This window comes from Molossus molossus, unplaced genomic scaffold (assembly GCF_014108415.1).
Source record: "Molossus molossus isolate mMolMol1 unplaced genomic scaffold, mMolMol1.p scaffold_m16_p_6, whole genome shotgun sequence".
Taxonomy (NCBI): domain Eukaryota; kingdom Metazoa; phylum Chordata; class Mammalia; order Chiroptera; family Molossidae; genus Molossus; species Molossus molossus.
Genome location: NW_023425399.1, coordinates 34,976,207 through 34,990,578, shown reverse-complemented (window position 1 = coordinate 34,990,578; position 14,372 = coordinate 34,976,207). Strand labels below are relative to the sequence as shown.

General features: G+C 38.6%; 1 protein-coding gene across 2 annotated transcripts in view; it reads right to left on the bottom strand.

The window, feature by feature from the left end:
* Positions 1 to 725: 725 nt before the first annotated feature.
* Positions 726 to 14,372, bottom strand: part of BTBD3 (BTB domain containing 3) — a 33,860-nt gene continuing 20,213 nt past the window's right edge. Inside the window, exons 2-5 of one of the 2 annotated variants that reach the window (XM_036245516.1) lie at positions 9,754 to 10,039; positions 9,165 to 9,255; positions 8,473 to 8,591; positions 726 to 4,699 (exon numbers count right to left, since the gene is read on the bottom strand). In XM_036245516.1, coding sequence (XP_036101409.1) covers positions 3,667 to 4,699; positions 8,473 to 8,591; positions 9,165 to 9,255; positions 9,754 to 9,896 — 1,386 coding nt within the window. In that variant the 5' untranslated portion in view covers positions 9,897 to 10,039 and the 3' untranslated portion in view covers positions 726 to 3,666. Of the gene's footprint in view, positions 4,700 to 8,472; positions 8,592 to 9,164; positions 9,256 to 9,753; positions 10,460 to 14,372 lie in introns of those variants that run through there. The other variant, XM_036245515.1, reaches the window with a different exon arrangement.

The following is a 14,372-nucleotide window of genomic DNA, read 5'->3' as shown; positions in this document are numbered from 1 at the left end:
CACATAAAAATTATATTCAAAATTTTCATATGACATTTATTTTTTTTTAATTCCTAGAATCAAGCTATTATAACCCGGCAGGAACAAGCAGCACTGGTCACACCTAAAGCTAGTTATAATTCAGCATCACCCCCTTAGTACAGCCAGATTCACAGACATTTGAACAACTATAGCAGCAGAATGCCAGCCAATCCTAAATTCCATCAGGGGAATATAAATGATCCACTGACTCCCTCTTATTAACTTAGGAGTCAGACTTTGCCCAGCCTGTGTGGCTCAGTGGACTGAGCCTTGTCCCATGGACTGAGGGGTCCCAGTTAGATTCCCTGTTAGGGCACATGCGCAGGTTGCAGGCTCCATTCCCAGTAGCGGGTATGCAGGAGGCAGCCGGTGGATATTTCTCTCTCACATTGATGTTTCTATCTCTCCCTTCCTCTCTCTCTAAAAACAATCAATAAAAGCATTAAAAAAATTTTTTTTAAGTCAGGCTTTGAACAATGCAATTAATTACTATATGCATTGTTCTCTTATGCTTTTGCTTCAAACTTACTTCTTTAGGGATCAGAGATTATCTGAATACTTAGCAAGCAAATGATCCTGCCAACCCATCTCTGTAAAACGTAGTGGCACCAAAAGTGCCAGAATGAAATGTTTTACTGTTTCAAGGGACCTACAAAAATGCAAAGGAAAACAAATCTATGAATCAGTTTTATTTTTATTTGCATTTAACATGATTATACACATTCATGTGTCTAACAAGTCTGCACTGTTACATTAAAAATACAGTACAATAACATTCAACATGAGGTACTTCATATTTATATATTTTCCTTCATAAATAATGCTGTAAGCTACTAAATTCAAGCACTCTGATGCACAAGTGGCTAGTGTCTTGAATTAGCCAAGCTTATTTCAACATCTTAAAAAAACAAAAAAGACAGTTCAGTGCAATAATTATGTAGAAATGAGACCATTTACTTAAATACTCTATTAAGATATGCTTAAAGAATGTTACATTAGAACTGCTAGCCTAGCTCCCCTGATCCCCAGTATGAACAACAAAGACTGCCAGGTACATTGGGAAAAGCATCTACAGAGTCTTTTGTTTAATAAATTTGTGTTTATACACTAGAGCTGCCTGCCTTGTCAGAACAGTTTCTAGTTTTAAAAGCTACAAAATTTAAGATTACCAAAGAAAATAAAGCAAGCACATCAGCCTTCATTCCTTGTTGTTGAAAATGCACAAGGGAGAACAGGACTTAAAATATAAAATTTCTTATTCTAAATAAAAATTTCAAATTTCACCCACAGTTCTGGGCACCAGCCAATCAGGTGATAAATGTGTTTTTTTCTTTAGGTAATAGTAATTAACATACAATTAGGTTCTCTTATGCCTGGTGTACAGGATCTCAGGTGGTGTGCACCCAGCAGGCCCCCAGCCACATGGAGGGCAGCTGGCTAACAGGAGCACAGACAGTGTTACTGAACGAACAATCTTCACTCGTAAGGTTATCACACTCACCTCTCCTCACAATCTCATATGATGAAATTAGTGCTAAAGTTTCTCCTCTTCTGGCTTAAAAATGAGTGCCTTCTAATCAGGTATATAACCTATCAATTTGCATGGTAGCTATGAATTCCTGAAATGTTTAATCATAATTTAAAAGCAAAATCATTTGTACAAGTATTTTGTAAATTGAAAACGTACCTTTATTTCATGATACTTTGCCAACACCACTATCTGTCATTTTCCTAATAAGAAATAATTGTTAGGTAATTTTGGAAAGTTGTCCTGGGAGTACTCATTTATAATCACCAGTAACAGCTTTTGATCATTGATGCTAACAGACATAGGTAATGGCAAAGATGATTAAAACATTTCCCATAATCCAGTGTTCTCCTCCATTAGGGAAGCTGGCCAAAGCAACAAACCCTTGTCTACAGGGAAAGAAGTAGCCCAAAAACACAGTGAACAGGAAAAGGGCAGTCACTCACTGGGGCCTTGCTGGGGCCAGCAGGGGGAACACTTCTGTCCCACCTCTCACTGGCCAGGCAGGGAGGAGACGATTCCTGAGTCGGCAAACAACTTGCATGCACTTGGGCGCCCAGGCACATGCAGCCACCCCAGGACTAACCCCAGGCTCCAGACAAGCCAGCTTCAGGCTTGCAGAGCAGGAGAAGGAGGCGGCGAGAGACCACACTCGGGGTGGCGAAGGAAGCCATCTCAGGATCACACTGAGCAGAAGAGCTGCCCAGAAACACATGGATACTTCACCTGGAAGTGAACACAATGGACACTACCAGGGTCGTGGGCACTAAACCATCACAAGCCATCAGAGAAGGAGAACTTTTTGAAGAGTGTTTCCCTCCTTTGTTTACATTATCCATGGACAAACAAGAGAGCTGGATGTGATGCTGATGCAACGAATAGTAGGTACAATCAGGTGCTTTGCTCCAGATCATGTTTTAAAAACCCTGCAGGAAAATATTGGCACTTTAAAATGGCCAGAGGCCAGCTTCTAGCAGTCCAGGAAGTAGAATTATAATTAACTAAGAAGATAATATGTGATCAAATTAGAACAGGTAAAGTATACTTCAGATTAAAAAAAAAAAAAGAATAAAGTATCTTAGTATGTTAACATATTGTGCTACATAACTAATTGTTTTTCCATTCCTCTAAAGAATTGTTTGGTCCTCTTGTCATTAAAAAAAAAAAAAAGGGAACAGGAATTCTATACAGTACGACTTATGAAAACAAGTCAATGGTGGGGATCAGAAGCTAAATGGGGAGAAAAGATTGACTTTTGCAAACTGCATTTTATTGTGCCATTAATTAACCCATTTGTAGTATGGGACTCTTTTAGGTTTCCTTTTTAAACAGCTTTAGTTTAAAATAATAGGCCTGAAACTTTTTTCTAATGTCCACAAAACTTTATAATTTAGTTACTTCTGAACTGCAATACTTTGCCTTCCAATGTAACAGAATAAAAATCTGCTTATAGCGGACGTCATGGCCTAAACAAACATCCAATTTCTTATTTTCCCACTTTATACTGACACTTTGTAGTGTTTAATAATTAACAATCTTATGAATTTTAAGATTTAAGAAAAAGCCATGCCCAGAAGTAAAATATTTAAAAGAAAAAAAAAGAGCTAAACATGACTACTGTCTACTTTCTAAATTATTACTTATTATGAAACAAAACTACTTTCAAAATTGTACACTGAGGTTTATCCGTGTTTTTTTGTTTCTTTTTTTTGGGGGGGGGGGTTCTGTTTAAAAATAACTCTTATCATTATCATTTTAGACTATTTCTATTTGTTAAAATAAAGCACTAGAGGAAATTTGAGGTGATTCAAAAATTTTCTTAAGAGGGACAGAACTGGAAGGTCAGTGGGGCAGATTCTCCCCAGCTTATAGATGAACGCAATTCCCAAAACCACAAAGCCCTAATAAGAACTTGGCTCTTTTAAGCATATAGTTAAAAGCAGAATGCTACATTTTTGCCTGTACATAATTAAAAGGTTGAAAGAAATTAGAAACTGCCCACAGCTTCATTCATTACAAATTACCTGCGCTGATCACATATCTGCAGATGAGCTAAGCATCAAGCAAGTAGGAACCAGATGTGCACCTCAGAGCTCACACTGCTTCGGGCAGTGTTTTCAAGCATAGAATATGAGCTCGGGAATCTGCCCTCCCTGTACCCCAGTGCCATTGGTGCTATCTGAGGAGCACTGAAACTGGACGGTCACTTTGCCACACTGAACCTCCGTCATGCCTTCCTGTCCGAAGTAGCTGAGTTCATTGCCATCCAGTATTACGCTAGCTGTGTAGAAGGTGTCTGGCTCGATCTGCACTGGGTACTCAAACCACACAGGGAAGGTGTTGCTGGAGCCATCTGAGAAGTACTTGCTCAAGTTCTGCCCCAGGACAACGCCCTGCCGTTTGAGTTCAATCTTGGCGCTGTACTCCGCAGAGCCGCAGCTGGAGCCATACAGCCCAAAGCCAGCGATGAACACTCTCTTGTCTACTGCAAACTGAATGCTGTCGCAGCGGCCCCGATAGCGCCACTGGTTGCTGCGATAGGCACACGACTGGAAACGGTGACAGCGCTGGGGGACAAGGCCCTTGCGGGCTTTACTCACAAACTGCAGCTCAGGCTTTTTGGCTGCAGTGTACCAAAGGAAGATGTCGTTGGTCTCATTGAGCGTTAGAACTCCGGACTGTGCAGCACCATTTGCAAAATCATCCAGGGCCATTGTAGGTATGCGGATCAAGTAAAGCGCCTTTCCGAGGACCTTGCGTTTATTTTCAATACTCAGAGCTAGATCTTGCCGTTGGCATTCTACTTCAGCCCAATTGAGAGCTGCCTCAAAAACAACGATTTCTTTGGCATTCAGAGTTTCCCTGCGGAGGATACTTTCTAGTGTCTGGAAGTCGATGTCACAGAATCCCTCAGACTTAAGAGCTAGCTCAGCCTGGGCATCGATCACCTCCCAGCAACGCTGGGTCAGGTCTGGCTCCTCGAACAAGCAGCTCTGGGACAGGAGCACACAGGCGTTCTTGGCACTCAGGCTGGTCTCCAGGAAATTAACGCAGGCTCTGGCGAGGTGAGGGACAATGTACTTTTTGGCAGCATAAAGAGTAGCCAGCACCGTGTCAGCAGCCAAGTCAATTTCATCACAATAGATATATCTGAAAAAAGTACAGCACGTGAGTGGAATTTTCACAAAATGAGTGTGTCCAGCAAGAACAGATACTACTTTCAAGCTAGTTCAAAAAAAGTCATCTTGGGTGATGATTACAAAAATGATTAGGGATTAATAAAACATCTGAAATATGTTCATAAATTAATATTGCAACTCAACAGTAAGTTTGTATAATTAAAGATATTAGCTTTGTGTTACCATTCTAGCCTCTATATTATAAACAGCATTTAATTAAAAAAAAATACTAGAATGGCATATCAGAGACAGTTAATATTAGGAAAAAATCAGCAAAATTCTACTACATGTACATGTTTATATTTAATGAGAGAAAAAAAAAAAACCTCCCTGTGTTTTAGAAGCAATATTATGTTTTACTTTAAAATTTTTATGTACATGCAGATAGAAACAAATGTCTTTAGTATTAAAATGTTATCAATGATTCCATCTTGATACTTCTAAGTATGACTTGGATTTCTCCTAAATACAAAATGAAACCTGAGATTAAATAAGACATTTTTTCAAGTAGTTCCAAGTTCAGTGGACTATCAAATATGGACTTCCACACTGTCTTCCAGTTACCTTACATAGAATCTAAGACAGGTTTTGTAGTGGGCTTTTTTTTAATTTTTTTTTTTTTTTATTAACTCTAGACTCTTTCTTTTCCCCCACACATTCCTTCCACCTTCAGAATGGATTAATATATTGTTCCAGATAAATTTAATTAAAAGACAAATAAAGAAAGCCTTAATATGCACTATTTCTGTGATTCTGTAATGTCAGGAGATAAAACATTTCTTGGTGTTTTGGGGGACAGTGCAGCCTCCTAGAATGGTATGTAAAGGTAGAAATCAGACTGCAATGGTTCACCAGGTGAATCAGAGAGCACTACATATGGGTGAAAAATACATGCAGATAAAAATTCATTTTTGAATATTTCTAGCTAAAGCATTTAGCTACTTGTGAAGTTTTCCTTTAATCATTACATTTCAACTTAATGAAATACACATGAAACTAAATTAGCAGTGGCTTCTATAAGAAAGTAAAAAAATATACCCCTCCCCCCAATGGCAATAGCAGTAAGAAAAAAAGTCCACAATTAAAATGGAACCAGCATTTTTGCCCCCAGGAAGCCCTTTCTCTTCTCTGATAGGCTAAGCCATCTACCACTAGCAAAACCTGTTGACAAAACACCTGCAGCTTAGAGATACTCTAACCAGAGAACCAGAACCTTGGGGGGGGGGAGGGATTCTGAAGCATAGTCAGCACTCTGGCTCTTACCCTGGAACTATTACCTCAACATTCTTCCCTTTTTCTTGACAACCCCTTTCCAGGAACACTACCTACTCACCCAACATGCAGGCACGAAGAAAACCTGGTCTCCTCTATCCCTGGGACAACATGGTACTGATCAACTATGGCGCGAGAGCAAATGGCACTTTGCTACTTTTCTGATTTTTACCACTTTATGTGGATGGCATGTCTAATTTTACGAAGCGGTATCAAGATATATTCTAGGCAATACATCTGTGAGTAAAGATGTTTGTCAACTGACCAAATGACTTAGGGAGGTGTAGCTCTGTGATTCCTACTCGTGTTTCCTAGTTGTGTACATAAAGTTAAAATGTTGACCTCCTGCACTGGCCAGTTTGGCTCAGCGGTTAGAGCGTCGGCCTGCGGTCCCGAGAGACCCGGGTTCGGTTCCCGCTAAGGGCACGTACTTCGGTTGCAGTTTGTCCCCGGCCCTGGTTGGTCGTGCGGGTGGCAGCCACTCGATGTGTCCCTTCACGTCGATATTTCTCTCTCTCTCCCTCCCTCTCTCTCCCTCCTACTCTACCTGTACAAAAAATGGAAAAATATCCTCGGGTGAGGATTAAAAAAATAAAATAAAAAAAATGTTGACCTCCTGTCGGCATTCCTCTCTGCAACAGACAGTGTCAAATATACAATCTGGACTGATGGGGGAAAAGAAAAAAAAGTCTTGCAGGTAAAACTGGTTCCTGTACTTTTATACCTCTAAAAGATTAGAAAGGTCATAAAGTATTGTTTGGTTAAAAACTGGTGAATTAGTTTACATTTTGTTACTTCACACACACACTTGCCTTTAATTTCTCTACCTACCACTGTGTAAGTTTACGTCAGCAGCAATTAGATTTCAAAGCTATAATACAAATAAATAATTAAATACTTTTAAGTTCTAGAACTGCAACAGTGAAATGCTTGGCCTCTCTGACTCCATCTTGTTCAAGCCTGCTTTGTTCCCATGGCTTTTAGGTTAATAGCTTCTGCTAAATCTTGCATACAGACATGCTAATCACTGGAGGAATTCAGCTTGTGGCTTTACTTGTACAAAAACAGCCCCTTACTAGAAACTGCCTCTCCCAAGGAGATAAAGAAAGCATGTACAAAAACAATGTTTACCACAGATTTGCAGGAACCTAACCTTATGACCGGACTCACATCAACTAGAGTCCTCAGACTAAGAACAAAGAAGTTTCACAATCTTTCTTGAACCCCTGCTGGTGCCCAGATGTCTACAGTCATCAATCACCTCTTGCCTCTCCTGTTTCCCTCATCCCTAGACATAAAAGAAGCCTGAATTCTGTGCTTTCTTAAGATGGTTCTTTAGGACGCTGGTGTGACATGTTCTTGGCTTTCTGAATAAAGTCGCTTTCTTTGCCCCAACTGCTTGTCACTCGACTCACTGGCTGTCACACATCGAGCTTGGACTCGGTTACAAAATTAACTATACTACTTATTTTTCAGCAGGCAGCAGACAGTATATAGCAACATCTTAAACATTTGTGGGATTACTGCCCAATTTGTTGACCTACATGACTAATTTTTTCAACAAACACATTTATTCTAGTGAACTGAAATTCCTAAAGCAGCTGATAACTTTGAATTCTGATATATCTGGTGTGCTAAAGTATTTAACATAAAATTATATAAATATGACTTAGAATAATCATTGGATTTTCATAACATGGTAGGTTATCACTTCCTAGCATCAGTACATGTAAAAAAGTGGATTCTATTTACCTCATTAACATGTACTGAATTCTCAAAGATCCATGGAATATAAAGCTATTTTAATAAATGTATACCTTATAGCTTTATATTGCTATATTACAATTAAAGTTATTCTGTATAAATACACAGAAAACTATTCATGTTTCTCAAACATTGCTCCTCTACTATCAAATGCAAATGCTTCTTATCCTGGAGAAAAGGTACCTGAGTATGTGAGAGCATGTGTATGTGTGTGCACAAAGATCAGATGATATCAACAGATAGTAAGTTTTACATTTGCTGGAAGGAAACAAAAACTCCTAAAAAACGTAGGGCTCTCTTAACTGGTGGTATTGAAACAAGGTATATATTTCCAGAATTATGAAGCAAAAATATAATTTGTCTTTAAAGAGTTCTTCAGACAAAATGCGTTCAGAGAAAACATCCTCTATTAGATAATGCTTACTACAGAAAGTTTTTTTTTTTAATTCTAAGTTGTTAAAAATCAAATCATAAGCCACTTGCCCCCAAATCCCATGCCAAGGTATGATTATAAATGAACGCATCATCCCACATGCTTTCCGATGAAAGATGCACAGGTTTCTCCAAAAACATTTACAAGGTAAGCAGCACCCTCCTTCTTCATCAGTCTCCTTTTTCTGTTACACAGAACTTAGATTTAACTGTGGAACCAGCAGAGTACAAATACAGCATAAACAAACTCTTTCCAAACATACAAATGATGCTTACTTCAGCATAGCGAGAAAAGCAGCAGGTTCGACATCTGGTATACGGATTTCATCTTTGTCCTCAGCAAGTTCTCCGTAAAACATTGCATGGAACACAGAGCTCCCAACAGCTAAAACATACTGTGGAGAAAGGGAAATCTTATTTCATGCTCTAAATTGAAACATTTTCAGAAATCAACCCAGAAAAACAGCTCTAAGCAATCAGGCTTAGTGGACACAGAGCACCTTGACCTGCTCTCTTGTCACAGCCAAGGTACAGAGTGAGTGTCTCTTGCTGTGACAGTATAAGATAGCTGCTCGTGCAAACCAGTACCTATGCTGCTAATTATCTCAAGGCTTTAACAGATTAATGCTCCAGTTCCCTTATTACAAAATAAATAAAGAAAAGAAAAGCTTATGTGACTTCTAGGGGAAGAGCAAACATATGACTCTCCTAACCTGTCACAACAAGTCCCCATGACTGGCGAGTTAAAAGGGCATGTTTTTGTGTGAGATATAAAGCAGGGTAAAAGGAACAAAGAAAAAAATTAAGCGTGGCCAAAACCCTTTGGAGAGGCTGAGCTTTCATAGTGATCGGTGAAACATGCACTGTCTGCCATCATCAGCAAGCTGCCCACCCCAAATTCCAGGCTGACAGAGAGGGTCCCTCTTTGTAAACCTCAGGACTAAACCGGTAATGCAGCTGTTGCTTACTTTGTGTCCTGGCAACCGCTGAGTCCCACCTGGTGGCCCAACCACAAAATGTACATCTGCCATCAAATCATTATTGAACATCACCGCATTTCTATAAACAGAAGCAATTCATTAATTCACAGCAGCCAGCATTTTTAATACCCCCTTTCCAATATACAAAACCCACAGAAGACTTGCAAGTTAAGCAACAGTTTAATAACTTTACGGTAAAACTACAAATGAAGGTTCCAACTAAACAACTGTGTTTGTAATCATTGCAAGCACATGGGAAGTAACTAAAGTTAAAAAAAAAAAAAAAAGTTAGCCAAACTTTTCATCAGACTAAGGATAAAATAAAAGGTTTCTGTCTTCTATGGTCCATAGACATACCCCTGTCACTTAAATGTTACAGCTTGCAAAAACATTTTTATCTAAGAGGAAAACAGCTGTACTGTTTTGGAAAAGGTACAAGGCAGTTTTCCATTACCAAAAAAAGCTGCTGGGAAAAGAGGAAACACAGATTTATATTAAAATACAGTATGGGTTGTGCAAAAGCAGAAACTTCAACACAGGAAAACTTTTAAAGTAAACATGCTGGCCCGGCACTTACCTTTCTCTGATGGTAGGATAAAGACCCTGCCAGTTTGGGGCGGGAATAAGGTTGTTGTTACTGAGGTTCTGTTGGTGGTACTGCTGGACAGTGGTGCTGCTGGAGGTTGCTGGTTTTTTGCGGGGAAATATATCAGCAGCCATCTTCTTCTTTTTAGTCTTCAAGGTAATTATTTCATAACAAACTGGAGACAACTTGCTGATGCTGCTGCTGCTGCTGCTACTGCTGCTGCTGCTGCTGGTATTTGTTTTCTTTGAGCTTTTCTTGGACCTGTTCTTTACCGTCTCTGGAAGCATCAAGAAGAAGGTGAGACATTTCATGTTCTTTTCCTTGTCATCTACCATGAGTACAGTATGTCTCTCTTTAGAGCTAGATATCCCAAGATGGTACGAACATCAAGGAAAAGAGGCTCACACGAGCTAGGATGTTAACAGAGACCAACAAGCTGATATTTCGCTTCTTTTCTCAGCCAGGCAAGGTGACCTTTTCACTATGTTGAATAGTAACTGGCTTTAAGTTTTATCCAGTACTGGGTCTGTTAAATACATACCCGTCATGATTCCTGTTTCTCTTATTTGCTCATAAAAATAACCCAGTTTCCTGGATCACCTGAAAATGCTACAGGAGCGAAGATGACAGGCAGAGAGCCGTAGCACTTGTTTTCTGAATTAGGTTAGCAAGATGTGCTGGAGCCGCGAGTCTGTTCAGCCGGCTGAAGTTGTGTGGTGAATGGATCAGAGGAGAGTAGGTATTACAGCCCTGCAGATGGAGTCAGACAGCCAGTGCTCGGAGCCAATAGCTGAAGTCACCAATCATGATTGGACCAAGCAAAACAGTGACACCTATTGTAACGTGCACAGTTCTGATATTAAAGGAACAGCAGATGCATTCTCTTGTCTACTGTATTATTGTACATTTAAATAAGATAAACAACCTGTGAAATACATTTGAAAACAGAAGAGTTTGTGCTCACAGATTTCTCTTCAGTAGACGTACATTTTTATTTCTCCAGTTAAACAAGCAGGATCAATTAACAAAGGGTAAGAATTGATGTCTACTCTGTATCACTAGTAAAATCTTTATCCTGGCAGCAATTAGTTTCAAATACTTCAAACAAAATCCTCCATTCTAGCAGCTAAGAGGAATTATTAACAGCAAAACCATACAAAACACATTTGTCACAGCTTAATGGAAAAAATGTTATTTTTCTTTTTCTTTTTTCAGTCTCTTTGAAAGTAATTTATAATCTAGTTGAAAATAAGAGATGAGGTCATGTATTCATTTTACCTCCCAGTGTTTTCTAGCTCCCATAATGATTTTTGACAGGCGTCCCAGATCACAACATACTGTTAATTAGACTAAGATTATACCAGTAGGCTTAACTGCACTGAAACAGACAAATTCTAGATGTAAAATAAGAGTCAAGTGAGACAAATCTAAATCTGGTGGTCAGTGCTGAAAGGTTGTAATTCACTGCAGTGTGGTGACTTTGAGGGGAGTGTGGGGGTGGAAGAGGGTATAGGGGGGTAAATGGTGATGCAAAAAATAAAGCAAAATAAAAGTAAATGAATAAAAAGATTGTAATTCACTAAAAATATGTCAGACGGGACCTTGTTCAGGATTTCAAAATGCAACCAAAATAGTATGGCTATATTTAGCCTTGTCATAATTTTAAAGAATATAATTCATAACTTCTAACACAAAACAAGTAATATGGCTTTCAATGTGATACATGTTCTGATGCTGCCTAGTTAAAATGCAAACAGGTCTTCTCTGCTTGAATCAGAAAACCATAAACTACTGTGTGGTTTTTATAGACAAGAATCCTCCAAGAATTTCTAGCTTTAGTGGGTTAAGAAAAAACAAAAACACCTGCTGTATGTTCCACACATGCTTATTATTTCCTAAAGAGGGACTAATAAGGAGATGTAATCTCACCCCTACCTATTTGTTCCCAATGCAGGAGCCATTTCTGCCCCCCAACTGAATGTACCCTCGTGACCAGGCCCTGCTTGGTTGCACAACATCCATCTGAATAAAGAGTTCACAAGAGGGCTCAACAAATAGGAGCTTCACTTGTTACTGTAACTGGTAATTTACCAGATAAAACACCAGAAATCACACTTTGGATCTCTGGGACCTTAAATCATTAATTGACTCAAGGAATACCCTCTTTATTGTCATTGTTATTCTTGAAACTGTAAATCTGCTGCAAGACAGACCGTGTATGTAAAGAACAAAGATCTTTAGCAGGTTATTCATCCTCATTTTACATGGACCCCAAAAAGCTGCTTATTTATCACTATTATCATGTTTGCAATCACAGGGCTAACTACCACACATATACACACTTCCAGGTCACCTTCAAACACATTTTAATACACAATGTGTGTGTGAAAGAGAGAGAGGGAGAGACCAAGAAACTAGTTTTTAAAAGCACATGGTAAAAGCATGAAAAAGAAAAAAATGAGTTCCTATTTGAGGTAACCATTCAGGATATGATTATTTTTAAAAATCAAAGGACTTATCTCTTGCTAAACTGCTACTAAACTTTTTGACCACAAACCTCCGAGGAAAGCCACCATGACAGGGAGGTCCTCTGACAGGTCAGAGCTGCTTTGAGATTGACATACTAATAACTGGCAGCTGGACAGACAAAATAGAAAAGATATAAAAAGCAGACAAGAACCTAGAAGGCTCTATGGTTTTCATTCATTTTGCATATAGTTCAACACTCTTTACTAAGAAAGCCTCCAACAAAAATTGTTCTTACACCAGTAAAATGAAGGGAAATGTGCACACAGCCAGTTAAGAAAGAAAGTTACATATTTTAGAAAATGTTCTTTCTGAAATTAAAGGTTTCAGTTATTTGGAAAATTAAGTTTTGTGGAAAAGCTCAGCTATGCTAGTTAAATGAAGCAGTGCTAAATCTGAATCACCTAGAACAATGCTGCAAAGAGCGGCATTATTATTCATGAACATGGGGACTGACAAGCATGGTTGTTTACAAAGATGTAGTCTTGACTAGAAAAGTAATCCAATTTAAAAAATAAGAATGACATTAAAATTCTTGTAGCCAATTTGAAAAGCATAAAAAATGTTAATACAATCAAGACCATGGAAAACACATAGCTACCTTGTCTTCCCAAGGCCCGTGCTACGGAGAGCGTGGCCCTGGAGCAGCAGCAGGAACACTGTCTGCGAGCCTGCTAGAACCCAGAGGCTCAGCCAGATTCTAGATCAGAATCTGCACTTTAACAAGACCCTCCAGGGAAGTTGGATGACATTCAAGTTTGAGAAAACCTTTTCTGGATAACTAAGAAATGCTGCTGGGTCTACCCAATTACCCAGTAACAACCTCTGGCATCACATTTTACATTCAATTATCGTGTCAATGAAGAAATAATTCAAAATAATTTAATTTGGTTTGGACATGAAACTTAGCAACCTTCATGTCTTGTTCTGAATTTCTTCTGATTAAGCCCTATATGTCAAAATTCAGGTGTGTAAACAGCCAAGTGAGAGGCCCCCATTTTTCAACTCTCTGTAAAAGAAGCTCAAGCCCAGATTATTTTCAAGGACAATGACAGAGATTATTTTGGTGGGAAAAATAAAGGGTTTAAAAATGCCAAGTGTGACACAGATGCTACTTAATATTTTTAAATGATCTACTTCACAATTTTATTTCAAAAAATTACTGCTGTGGCACAGCAAAACTGGCAATCAAGTAACCTGCTCCAGACCTGGCCCAACTACTAAAACTAAAGAGTGTGTGCTGGGGTGGGGTCCTGAACAAGCCACTGAGCCTTTAAACACCGCAGTTTTCTCAGCTACAGAATGAAGAAGCTCATCAAGAACAGATGAGTGTTTCTCCAACTTTACCCTCAATCCACAGCAAGAAATGCATTTTATATTCAGACTTGGTACTAAGGTACAGACACCCCCCACACACACACATATGCAAATGGAAAGACAGCTTACAAAATTAATTCTTAACATGTTATGATAAACTTTGAAATTTTCTATTTTATTCTTTTTTTTTTTTTTTTCTTTTCTAATGTTGGTCTTGGTTCATTCCACTGATTTCATGAGCACAGTAGAGTCTAAGTAATAATGGTCTAGATTATTTCTAAAGACTTTTAAGGTTTAACATCCTAGGGTCTTTTTCTATCAAGAATCTGTACTAGGGGCAACCAGATGAGGAATAAGGCATTACTGCATCAACTTAATGAAGCCCATGAAGTCCCTTAAATTGCACGCAAAATTGGGAGTGTGCATTTATTTTTCTGGAAAGAAAAGCCATAGCTGTCATCTGTCTTTCAGAGTAATCCATGATCCAGAACACAATAAAATGTTATAAAGAACATCTAAGATTGATTTGAATATACAAAATATTCATGTCACTTTATTCTCTGCTTTAATTTCTATGGTCTATCTCATTAAACACAAATTATGGCTTCTTCCCCATACCCCTGAAATTAAATATAAATAGTTAAAACCCCATTTATTAAATTTGTAACCAAGAAACACCACCTGTACTGGGTTGAAGGGTAATAAAGGATACCAGCCCTGTATCTATTGTCAAATTTCACCTCTAAAATTTTTGTCCAACTAACACT